Raw genomic sequence first — 12,454 nt, 5'->3', positions numbered from 1 at the left:
AACTGAGGGTAACGAAGCTCTCTGCAGCACACTGACATCTAGTGGTCAATCACTGGTACTGCACACACCATCAAGGGGATGTGTCAAAGGCTTTCATTTACAGAGACATTTTTCAATTACATTACATGACATGTCACTTGTTAGACGCTTTTATCCAAAGCGATTTACATACTCAATACTGTGGGCAATCCCCACAGGAGCACTTTGGGGTGAAGTGTCTCAGGGACACAACGACATGCTGACTGCAGCGGGGTTTGAACCTGTGCCCCCCTGATCCCAACACCAACGCACTACTTCACTGCGCCACACACCTCCCATACAATTCCAGTCATATGACAGAATGGAGATATGTGAAAAGGTATACCCTGATAAGCTATTTAGAGAGAGTTACCAAACACAGCACTAACCAAACACCCTTCATCTAATCCAACCCTAACTGCAAATGGTCCCAAAACATTGATTTGATCAGTTTTAACATTTGGTCAAAATATGTTAGATATAATAAACACATTCTGTATACACGACAAAGGACAAATACTCGTTTAAATCACATGCTTTTCAGAGTAACTTGTTTTAAAGTCCCACACTATTTAGTGTTTTCAGGCTTGGACATTTAGTTATTAACAACTGCTGTCTTTCCTTCTTTTTAAAGACAGATAAATACATTTGTAAATGGTTTTCAATCTCTACCTCTGGAACTCTGCAAACTTCAAAAAAGCTTGTCCATTTAATTAAAGTAATTTAAATACTGTGTGTGTGTGTGTGTGTGTGTGTGTGTGTGTGTGTGTGTGTGTGTGTGTGTGTGTGTGTGTGTGTGTGTGTGTGTGTGTGTGTGTGTGTGTGTGTGTGTGTGTGTGTGTGTGTGTGTGTGTGTGTGTGTGTGTGTGTGTGTGTGCAGGCTTGCCGTCACGGCCATGTTCAGCATCTGGAACATCTGCTGTTCTACGGAGCAGACATGAGCGCCCAGAATGCATCAGGAAACTCAGCCCTACACATCTGTGCCCTATACAACCAGGTGAGCAGGTGTGTGTGTGTGTGCGTGCGTGCATTGCCCTGGTACTATTTTGATGTGAAAGCGGGAGAAACATGCACATTATGAACTCACTGTAAATAAACCACGCACTTATAAAAGTGGAAAACTTTCATTAAGGGAAAACCCTGGCGTGGTTGAAATGGAAATACGTTATACTTGTTTATGTGGTAGCTAAGATTCACATTTACCTTTTTCCAAATGTGATGATTTAGGACAGACAAGGATGTAAAAGCCATCCTGACTGTTGTGCTTCATACGCTATTTTTTAACTATATAAAGGATTTGAGTTCCTACACATCTGGATCTTCAGCTCTCAGAGGATCAAGCTGAGCAAACATAAGCTGCTGCCAAAGAATCTGAAAAAAACTGAACCCTAAAAGGAAAACTCTGAATTTAGCTTTTTTACTGCTTTTAAATCACCAGCTTTGGAGAGAATGAAACCTCTGTCGATAATTCTGCTCTCGATGAAAACGTCGTAATCATCTGGATTGTATCTCAATAAAGAAACAACTCTGCTCTATTCCCTCTAAGACATCCATTCTGAGAAACACTGATTTAGAACGTGACACTTCATTATTTGGTGCTTTTACTGGTGTTATTAACACCTGGTGGTCCATTTGGTTTTTGTGGATAAAACCCTCTGACAATAATTCTGCTCCTGTTAAAAACCTCCTGAACATCTGGATCTTAAACTATCAGAGAAATAAGATGAGTAAACATTAGCAGCAGTGCTTCTCACAGCTGGTAGTAAAGCTTTGTCTTTGTCGAAACAAACCGTCAACATTAAACTGATTTATTCCGTTTTTCACTCGTTTAATCACAGGGTTTTTAGAGGAGAGTACCCGTCGATAATTGGCTCACAATTGAAACCTCCTCAACATCTGGATTGTTAGTTATCCAATAACAATCGGACACACGTTTCTTTCTAGGACGTCCATTTTCTGCCGTGGTACTTGTGAAGCGAGTTTATCCGTGTTTTCACCAGTTGTGTTTATTTTGTTCGATGATGGCTCTCAGTAAAATTCTCCTAACCATCTGGATCTTCAATTATCAGATAAACAAGACGAGCAAACATTAGAGCCTTTTTTTGTGTCAAACATCGTGGCTGAAACACAGATTTTTATCAGTGTTTTTTTAACTATGCTACCTAAAAAGGTAAACAAAGGACCTTCTGAACAATGAATACTTAAATATTTCTAATCAGGGGAAGGAGAAGAAGTAGAGCTGAAATGACGACAGTTGGGGTGAAGACAACATTTCCCATGATCCCTCGCTGTCAACGTCACCAAACTCAGTATATTTTTTAAAGGCGATTAAAGGTTATACCTAAATGGCCGCTCTGCATGCTGACATATATCTGCAGAGCACACCGCCTGCAGGCTCTTTGTTCCTCTTTCTCAGGGGACGAATCATTCGCAGCTCTTCTTTCATGTTATTTATTAAACTCATGTGTTTGATGTTCTGATGCTGAGCTTGGAGAATCCCCACGATACAACCAAGTCACTGTCTACCTATTATCACAGTAAATACTTTAACATGTGACTTTCCCCTCATAGAGCGTTGGGTAAGAGCATTTCAAATATGGTTCAAATTGTTCCGTGTTTTGTTGGCATTCATTCCTTAATTAATACAAGCAATATTAGCTAACACCATTTAGCTGCATTCTGTTCCAACGTGACTTAAAATCCTTCTTTATTTTATACAATATGTAATTTTCTGCCAAAGAACAATAACAAAATAAAGAGTTAGTTGTCATTAAATAGCATGGGATCATAGGAGAGGTTGTCTTCACCATTATTGCCATCATTGCAGTCAGCTTCTTCCGATTATAAATCATTCAGTGTTCATTATTTGGAGCGTTTTACTGGAAGCAGAACTAGCCAAACAGACCAGCGGGTTTTAAAACCTGACAAACCACTCAGAGACTGAGGATGGAGCCACACGAGGACGATAACGCAAACGGACCGAAATCGATATCAAAAAAGTCTTCCGTCCACAGGTCCACACGCAATAGGCACCAGAGACGTATTCGTTCACACGAGACCGCTCGAAAGCGCTGGAGACGCTGTAGTACATATGCCAGGCCTGTAAGTGGCGCTGTACTCCTGCCACAAAAGCAGCGAAGAAGACTTCCCGCGCATGCATGGTTTCCCTTCTGTTTATTCTCCGCTGTGTGCTTATTATACATCCATGGTACACACGGAGCCGTTTGCCCCCCAGAGCATTTCGTTTGCAGATCTACCCACCTTGGGACCCGTTATCGTTTTCTGCGTTTCCATGTCAGCCTCGTGTGGCCGAACCGTCTATCTGATAGTGAACTGTAGCTGTAGATACGACCGTTATCGTCCTCGTGTGGCCGCGGCCTGAAAAACCTCAAATCTTTGTTGAAATTGGCCAAAGGAGAGCTAGTTTATGCTAGCTGCTAGCATCCAGTAGAAGCAGTTTGGTTGCTCTATGGTGCGTTCAGGCTCTATTCAGTAAAATTGTATATTTGGAGAAGGGAAATGATAATCTTATCATGATGTGGTCAATGGATACATGTCAAAAAGGAAGGTAAAGTGAATGGGATCAATTGTTTTTTTTTGTCATACTTGCCCCAGGTGAGCCTCTTTATTTTATACAGGTGAGCCTTATACATTTGACACAGGTGAGCATTTATATTATTGCCACAGGTAAGTATTTATATATTTGGCACAGGTGAGCCTTCATATATTTTCAATAGGTGAGCCTTTATAGATTTTCCACTAGCAGCCTTCACAGATTGGCCACAGGTGAGTTAGCTGCCTCTACTAAGCTCCGCCCCTTCAAGATGGCAAGAGGAGGGAGCAGATAGAGGAGGGTTATAGTGGGAGGAGGATGTTTTCCATAACTTCCTATATGCTCACTGGAGCGCCAAACAAGAAATAAAATCTCTAAATGACCAGCGGTTTTTTTTTTAAAGAAATCTCTGAGATCCAGTTGAACCATCTCAAAGAGCATTTGACTTTAAACCTGTGAGTGCATCTGAAGATCAGCAGCCTCTAAACTGTGTGTTTTACAGATAGCATTTATCACATAGCCTTTGCAGCGTGTCCAGTTATGCAGAAAATCACAGCTCAGAAACAGCCCACAGCTGCATTGACTGCGGTTCGTTCAACGATAATTCTCTCTGTGAAGCTAAAGATCCACGAGCCTCTGACCTCGGAAACGGCCTTCACACCAGCGTCTGTTTGTGTTGTGATGCTGGGATAAAGGAGATATGTGTTAGTCCACGCATGGAGATGGGAAAGGTCCATTTGTATATAGTCATTTATTCTTAAACGATATGTGAGGCTGCTGACACGTCTTTAATAGCAGCTCATACATATGTATTCTAACAATTGAGCTCAACAGCAAAGAGAATATATATAAATGAGGCTTTAATAAAAACACAATAGTTATTAAAATATATGTTCATTTTTAGTTGTGGTGTTTTCCTTTTATTTCAGTTTAAAAAATAATATGGTAACAAACATGAATGAAATAAATAAATGAAATAAATAAATAAAAATACATGCATTTAATAATAGTTATTATAATAATCATCCTAATAATAATCCAATGAAGTTATGGTCTTTTCATGGGTATTGTACATTTAAAAAAATATAGCACTTCCTCAGTCTTACAATATTAAATCAAAAGATGAATAATAATATATTTGGGGTATTTTTATGGGATTAGTTAATTATTAAAAGCCAACACTGTAATTCTCAGAAAAGAGTAAACGTGTTGGTCTTTCCTCAATACTTATTAATGATAATAAACCGTCTGAAATATCCTCTGTGTTGCCGTGACGCTCTGAGAGCTGCAGCTGAAGAGTGTGATGATGATGATGATGATGATGATGATGATGATGAATCAGAGGGGGTTGATGTAACTGGATTATTCTGTTATTAGGCCGGCATACTGTACATCATAAATATTCATGTTTTCTCCCTCCTCACAGAACCCTGAGGAGATTCCAGCGTTGTTACAAAACATAACTTAAAAAACTTCTGAATAGAAATATGTGAGAATCCTTCTTCCTCTGTCATCTCCTGCATCCTCTGTCATCTCCTGCATCCTCTGTCATCTCCTGCATCCTCTGTCATCTCCTGCATCAGTGATCTACAGTCACTAAAACCACATGAAACACACAAGACAAATCTATTTAAAGCGGAGATTTCCATAGACATTAAATCCCTCCGTCTCTACAGTCTTTACATGTCCTCCCTAATGTCTCCTGAAAGCTAAAATACCTCATTCATAAGTCTGACACGTTTCCATTTGCAAGCGTCATTGTAAATGTATGGACAAAAAATAACTATTCATGTTTTAAAAATAAGACTTAAAGCGGACCTATCATGCAAAATGCACTTTTTGATGTGTTTTATACATAAACATATGCAGAGATGGGGTCGTTACTAAAAAAAAGTTATATATTACATATTACATTAAAAAAAAGTAATATATTACACTACTTCGTTACTCTCTACATAAATTAACTCGTTACTTTACTCGTTACTTTACTCGCAGGGCCGGCCCGCCCCTCCCTACAGGCAGATCACGCAGACTGCGGCGCACCTACAGTGTAAGCGCGCCACAGTTTTGCCTCTGCGAGACTCCACTTGCACCCCCAATTACTATTGCATTAAGGAAGACATAACACAAGTCTTTCTTTGTATATGCTCTAAAATAGGCTACCAGCCACACAACAAGCTAACAGTCTGTGAAACGTCAAGACACTAAATAATGAAACCAGTTCAAGACGCATTATTCTTATCATTCTTTATGAGCGCAGTAACGGTAAGGTATCTAATTACTTATGTATTTAGTATTCCATAACTTAGTAACAGAGATGCTCAAACTAAAGTGGTAGAGACAGAATTCCTACAATGAAGCGGGACATTGAACTGTTCACCCGTGAGAGGGCGATCAACAAAAGAGAGCGAGCGGCCCCGTTGAGGGAGTTTACAGATGAGAAGACTCAGCCATGTTTATGCAGCACTGCACGTGGAGATGTGGTCTCGCAAATCGCGCAGATTACATAGGCCTACATGTATATAAACCTGCGGCGGAAACCCCTCTAGTCTGTCAGTGAGTGTGATTATTTTATAAAAGTAATGAAGTAACGCGTGTCGGAGCAATGTTAGTAACTGTAGTGTGATTACTAAATTATAAAAGTAACGCGGTACACTACCCCGTTACCGACAAAAGTAATATTATTACAGTTAGGCGTTACTTTGTAACGTGTTACACCCAACTCTGAACATATGTCCCCGGTGCGTCGGGGAACTCACGCAGCGTCAGAAAATAAAACCCTCTCTCTTCCTCCGTACCCACATCTTTTAAAACGGGGCTGCAACGAGCGGATACAGATTTGCGTCCGATATGACGTGAAATCGGATGGTGACCCACAGAAAGTTGCTATCAGAAACAACGTTTTGGACGTGATCTCGTCTTTGTTTACGTTAGCAAGCCTCGCTAACACTCAGAGCTAACCTGTACTGGAGAGCACATGTGTTTAAAAAGCAGGAAATAAAAAAAGGAACTCATCTTGTGATAAACCCGCAAGAGAAAAAGCATTTGAGCTCCATACTGTTTCAGAAATAATCCTTGATGTGGTTTAGAACAGGATGACGTTTTCACAGCAGAATTTTACTTTATCTCCGGCATTAGCTCCGCCTCCTCTTTATTTTCTTTCTTCAAGCTAAGGACCCACAATCTGCCTTTCTCTAACAGGGCTGGAATAGAGGGGTATGAGGGATGTCTAAAATGCATGATTTGTTTGTATTTTGAGAAAAACACATCATAGACATGTTTCTATATATCTGAGACCCATAATATATGCCTTAAAATAGCACGATAGGAGATCTTTAAATGTCTAATTGCTGACATTTGTCAACAATGTACAGATTATGGTTGTTTATCAGAATGTTTGTGGGTTTATATAGATTTACGAAGCACCAAAACTGAACTCTGCTTCTCCACGTTTGTTGTTTTAGTTAAAGCTATAATAAATGTTACATAATGAACAATTAGACATTAAGTTTAAGAAACTTCAATTCCTAAATAATGCAATATAGTACTAGCATGTACATTCTTTAATTAATGATGTATGTCACGCATTTCAATTTGCAAGCGTCATTATAAATGTATTGACTTTTTATTTTTATTTTTATTTATATATTTATTTGACAGGGACATTGATTGACATTTCTGTAAATGCGCCAGAGTTAGCCAACAGGCTATTTTTCGTCTGTAGTCCCTGGACAGATGTTGAAAGTCATCCTAAAAACAAAAATGCACTTCAAATAACAGGTAAATACAATCAGTAAAACAACATTCAACAGAGATACTTATATATGACAACAAATGTCATGGCTAAAAATAACACTCGTGCATGTTTTAAATAACATGTGTATGTCTTTGTCATTTGTCAACACTTCACAGATGATGGTTGTTTATCAGAATATGTGTAGGTTTGTTATTTATTTATGGGGTATACAACCTGAATGCTGTTTCTCCACGTTTAGTTGTGCAGACCTGAAAAAAAGAACATTTTGGAGCAATTTAAATCAATAAATAATACTAATATACAATCAATCAATCACTATGTGCATTTTGTTTGAACTAAGAGTCTTAAATAACACCGTTATACAGGAAGTAGTAGCATGTGATTGCTTTAATTCACACATTTGCATTTAGAAGCGTCATTAAATATGTTGTATTGGAAATAAATGTTGTGTGATGGCTCCTCTCCAGTAAAAACATCACACTCATGCATCCTTTAAATAACGTTTTAATGTCTAAACGCTGGCATTTGTCAACACTGCACAGATTATGCTTGTGTTTCTGTGTGAGCAACTCTCAATAGCTTATTGTGGATCTAAAAAAAGTATTTATGTCCATGTGTGTGTGCACGGTGCATGCGTGGTTGAGCACTTTGTGGGCGATTTGTGCAGCAGATTCAAAGCCCTCAGCGCTCTCCAGCTCTCTGTTCTTCTCTACGTCTCTCCATCTCACTCCTCTTCCTGTTTGAGTGCAGATATATTCTCACTTAGCAGCGCTACCATTCCTCATGTAGGTCGTTGTTTTTATTTATCTTCCTGTGGCAGTGTTTGGATGTTCAGCCACTACTTCTGGAGGTTTCTGCTAAAGTCACAGGAAGCTAATCTGTAGTTTTCCTCCAAAAAGTAGGGAAATGAAAGGATTTCTGTTTTTAAACATTTTCCCAGCTTTGTTTCACTCATTGTTTTGTTTTCCTCTTCTCTCCTCAGGATAACTGTGCCAGAGTGCTGCTTGTTCGTGGAGCCCACAAGGACGTGAAGAACTACAACAGCCAGAGTCCATTTCAGGTACAGTCACACACACACACACACCACACACACCCACACACCCCCACCCCCACACACACCCACACACACACACACACACAACACACACACACACACACACACACACACACACACACACACACACACACACACACACATACACACATACACACATACACACACACAACACACACACACACACAACACACACCACACACACCACACACACACACACACAACACACACATTAAAAAAATTAAAAATCTCTTCCACCCGTTTGGTTTGCATGTCAGCGATGACAGGAGATCGATTTCAGCTTGCAGCGTGGGGGGAAACATTTTTAGCTCATTTTATTACGTCTTCATCTCATTTGTTACCATGGAAACAGTGCGTTACGGTCAAGGTCAGCTGCAACATGGGATTGTAAATGTATTTTCCTGCCCAGCATTAGATTTGTTTCAGTTGAATGGTGATGAGAGGGGAACCTAAACGAACATCGAGACCTTGGAAGCGTCTGTTTAGTCATTTCACTTCTCAGCTTTTAGCACGTTTCACAACTAAAGTGTGTTTTCTGCAAAACATCAACTTTGGGAAACACTATAAACAAATCGAGCGGCAATATGAAGTTCATTCAACTTCTGAAAGTCAAACATGTTTGTATAAAATCGGCTGGAAGAGCATGTTATTCTGTAATTGACTAAATGGGGAATATTAAAGGATCCAATATTGCTATTGTTATGTTTTCACAGCGGCAACAAAAGTTGATTTTAACGATAAGTCAATTTGAAATGCTTCACACGAAACAAAGTGAAAATGAAACTCATTTTAAATCCGCTTTTAAACACAATTTAAAAACCGGCAATACGTGCCAAAAGCAGTGAAATAAAAACAAAGCTAAAAACAGAATAAGATACAGGATATCCATATACAGGAGTTTTAAAGTTTGAGTGTGTGTGCATGGATTATTAGCCCAGTCTGCTCTGATTGGTTAGCTGGCCGACTCTGTTGTGATTAGTCAACTGCTTAGTCCCGCCCCTTAGCCTATCACGTACAATGTGTTAGAGCGTTAGCCAATAGAAGTGCGAGTGTTGCATAGTGATGTCACTAGGTTCTATAAGTAAACAAAGGAGACCAACTCTGTCACAAGTGAAAGTCCTTCATACAAAATCTGACTTAAGTAAAAGTCCAAAAGACAAGCCTCAAAATATAAAGTGAAAGTGCTCGATGTTGAGACTAAAGTATTTATTAACTCATTGGTTTAAAAATAGTGATGCCTTAATGTGTTCATCACTTGAATGTTGCAGCTTGTAGAAGGTGGAGCTAACTGTAACGTCTTTCTATAATGCCAGGTGCATTAGTCAATAATAATACATCACAATTCATTAGTTGATTTATATTTTGTATTCATAATCTAAATCTGCAAAGTAGCTGGTTACCAATGCTTTACAATAAATGTGGTGCAGTAGCATGAAGGGAGAATACTCACAATTGTAGTACAGTACTTGAGTAAATGTACTTATACTTTCCACCACTGTGTACACATCCACATCACATCCATCTCAGGGAGAAACCCCGGCAGCGTTCAGATCTGCGTCTCTGACTCTTAACCTCTTCCCGAGCTGCAGAGGAGTGTTTTCAGGCAGGCTTTTATGACGGGCAGTCCCACGGGGTCCTCACAGCCTCTCCAGTGGAGCGCTTGATTATAGAAGCGCTTGATGAGGGGACTGAGCCCGGTCACATCACGGTGTTTAACGCTCGGCCTACATGCAGCTCAGTGAGGATGCAGATCTATTTCTGTTAGAGCAGCATACAGGATCAATAATGTGTTGCATCATGCATGTGGACTTCAGAGAGAATCCAGAGAAGAAGAAACACATCTCATACTCAACGAGTTAAATGGACCCAATAGAGTGGTGCAGGAAACCAGTCCTAAAAACCCAGAAGTTGAGATAGCATTTTACCCCTTCCGGTTCCCTCGTCTCAGAGTCAACGGTTTCTGAACATGTTTTTGGAAAATAGCTGGAAATAAAGTCTGTGGTTGAGACACATTTTTTTTTTTTAATGTTGAAGTTAAATGCATCAATCTGGTGCACTTTAGGGACTAAATCTATGGCAGTCAGTAGGGGCTTGGACTGTGAGCCGTAGGGTCGCCGGTTCAAGTCCCCGGCCAGACCTACATTTGGAGTGTGGACTTCTACTTGAAGAGGTCCCAGTTCACCTCCTGCCCTGCCGTGGTGCCCTTGAGCAAGGCACCGGACATCCCCCTTCCCCCCTCCACGGGTGCTGTACAATAGCTGCCCACTGCTCCTAGTATAGACTCCTGGTACTAGGTTAAAAGCAGAGATCACATTTCACTGTGTGTGCTGTGTGCTCTGCATGTGTGACCATTAAAGAGGGGTTCATCCCTCCCAATTCTTCTTCTTCTTCAACACCCATATAAAACAGAACTGTAAATAGATTTACTTTTTTTTTCAACATTTATTTGAACAGCAAGTGGAGGCAAAAGTGACTGCACGCAAAACAATAAACCTGCTAGCTAACTAGCCTAAACTCAGTAACAGAATGTGGGCAACACGTTCTTCTCCACAGCCGCGCGACCTCTGAGTCAGACATCACTTCCCCCTTTTCTATCGTACGGGTACAGCCACTCCCCCTGAACCCCGTTTCCCTGCCAACCCCCCCTCCCCTATGCAAGCCCCTCCCTCTGAACCCAGGGCTCGCTACACTGTATACTGTATACACAAACTATACAAAAACGCCGTTTATCCATCTGTAAGCAACTGCCAGCTAGGTCTCTCAGTCACTCACTCCTGATCGTTCACTGCGCAGTGACAGCTGCTACGGGCCTGATGTGTGAAATTGAAACTGATAGATAGAACAAAGGTAGCCTATCAAAATGAACCAGCCCAGCCACACCCCACTGGGCTGGGCTGGGCCGGAACACTTACAAATGTGGGCCGATAGGATTTAGGCCCACCGGGGAAACTCCCGGTATTCCCAATGGCCAGTCCGCCCCTGCTTTATAGCATAACGTTAGCACTTTGCTTCTGGCGATTAGATTTATGATTCGAAAATTATAAAAGTAGGGTAGACATGTGGAGATTATCCGGCTGAACAAAACGTGCATTTAGGTTCGTTTTCCACAGATCTTAATTTTTACAATTTCCCAAAATCCAATGGAGAAATCCCGTTGCTTTTTCTCAAGGGAACCAGCAGCTTACTTCCGGGTCGGCCCACAAACATATGTAATCACTCTACTACTCTATTGGGCTTTTGTGCATGTTAATAGTCTGCAAAGGCTGAAATCGCTGTGTTAAACCCGCCTGGAACGCCTCCATTGGATGCCTTTGTTTACTTCCGTGTCATAGTGACATCATTGGGTAAGACTTGAGCAGACTGGGCTCTGGTTTCAGACAGAGGGTGAAAAGAGGTGCTGCAGCACAGGCAGTATGAGAAAAATAAAGAGCTTTTTGAACATTAAAGCATGGAGACATGTAGAGACACTACATACTGATATACACCTGAACATCAGCAGGAGAGGACTCTTTAAAGTAGAGACAATACATACTGATATACACCTGAACATCAGCAGGAGAGGACTATTTAAAGTAGAGACACTATATACTGATATACACCTGAACATCAGCAGGAGAGGACTCTTTAAAGTAGAGACACTACATACTGATATACACCTGGACATCAGCTGGAGAGGACTCTTTAAAGTAGAGCCACTACATACTGATATACACCTGAACATCAGCAGGAGAGGACTCTTTAAAGTAGAGACAATACATACTGATATACACCTGAACATCAGCAGGAGAGGACTCTTTAAAGTAGAGACACTATATACTGATATACACCTGAACATCAGCAGGAGAGGACTCTTTAAAGTAGAGGACACTACATACTGATATACACCTGAACATCAGCTGAGAGGACTCTTTAAAGTAGAGGACACTACATACTGATATACACCTGAACATCAGCAGGAGAGGACTCTTTAAAGTAGAGACACTACATACTGATATACACCTGAACATCAGCAGGAGAGGACTCTTTAAAGTAGAGACAATACATACTGATA

At 40.6% G+C, this 12,454-nt stretch overlaps 1 protein-coding gene across 1 annotated transcript in view; it reads left to right on the top strand.

Moving 5' to 3' along the window:
* LOC117547757 (SH3 and multiple ankyrin repeat domains protein 3-like) overlaps nt 1-12,454 on the top strand; it is a gene marked incomplete at its 3' end in the record, with an annotated part of 149,514 nt that overhangs the window by 120,331 nt on the left and 16,729 nt on the right. Inside the window, exons 8-9 of the mRNA XM_034218572.1 lie at nt 899-1,015; nt 8,311-8,388. Of these exons, the coding sequence (XP_034074463.1) occupies nt 899-1,015; nt 8,311-8,388 (195 nt within the window). The remainder of the gene's footprint in view (nt 1-898; nt 1,016-8,310; nt 8,389-12,454) is intronic.

Source organism: Gymnodraco acuticeps, unplaced genomic scaffold (assembly GCF_902827175.1).
Source record: "Gymnodraco acuticeps unplaced genomic scaffold, fGymAcu1.1, whole genome shotgun sequence".
NCBI classification, from domain to species: domain Eukaryota; kingdom Metazoa; phylum Chordata; class Actinopteri; order Perciformes; family Bathydraconidae; genus Gymnodraco; species Gymnodraco acuticeps.
The sequence above is the reverse complement of the archived record's forward strand: the minus strand, read 5'-3'. Positions and strand labels throughout refer to the sequence as shown.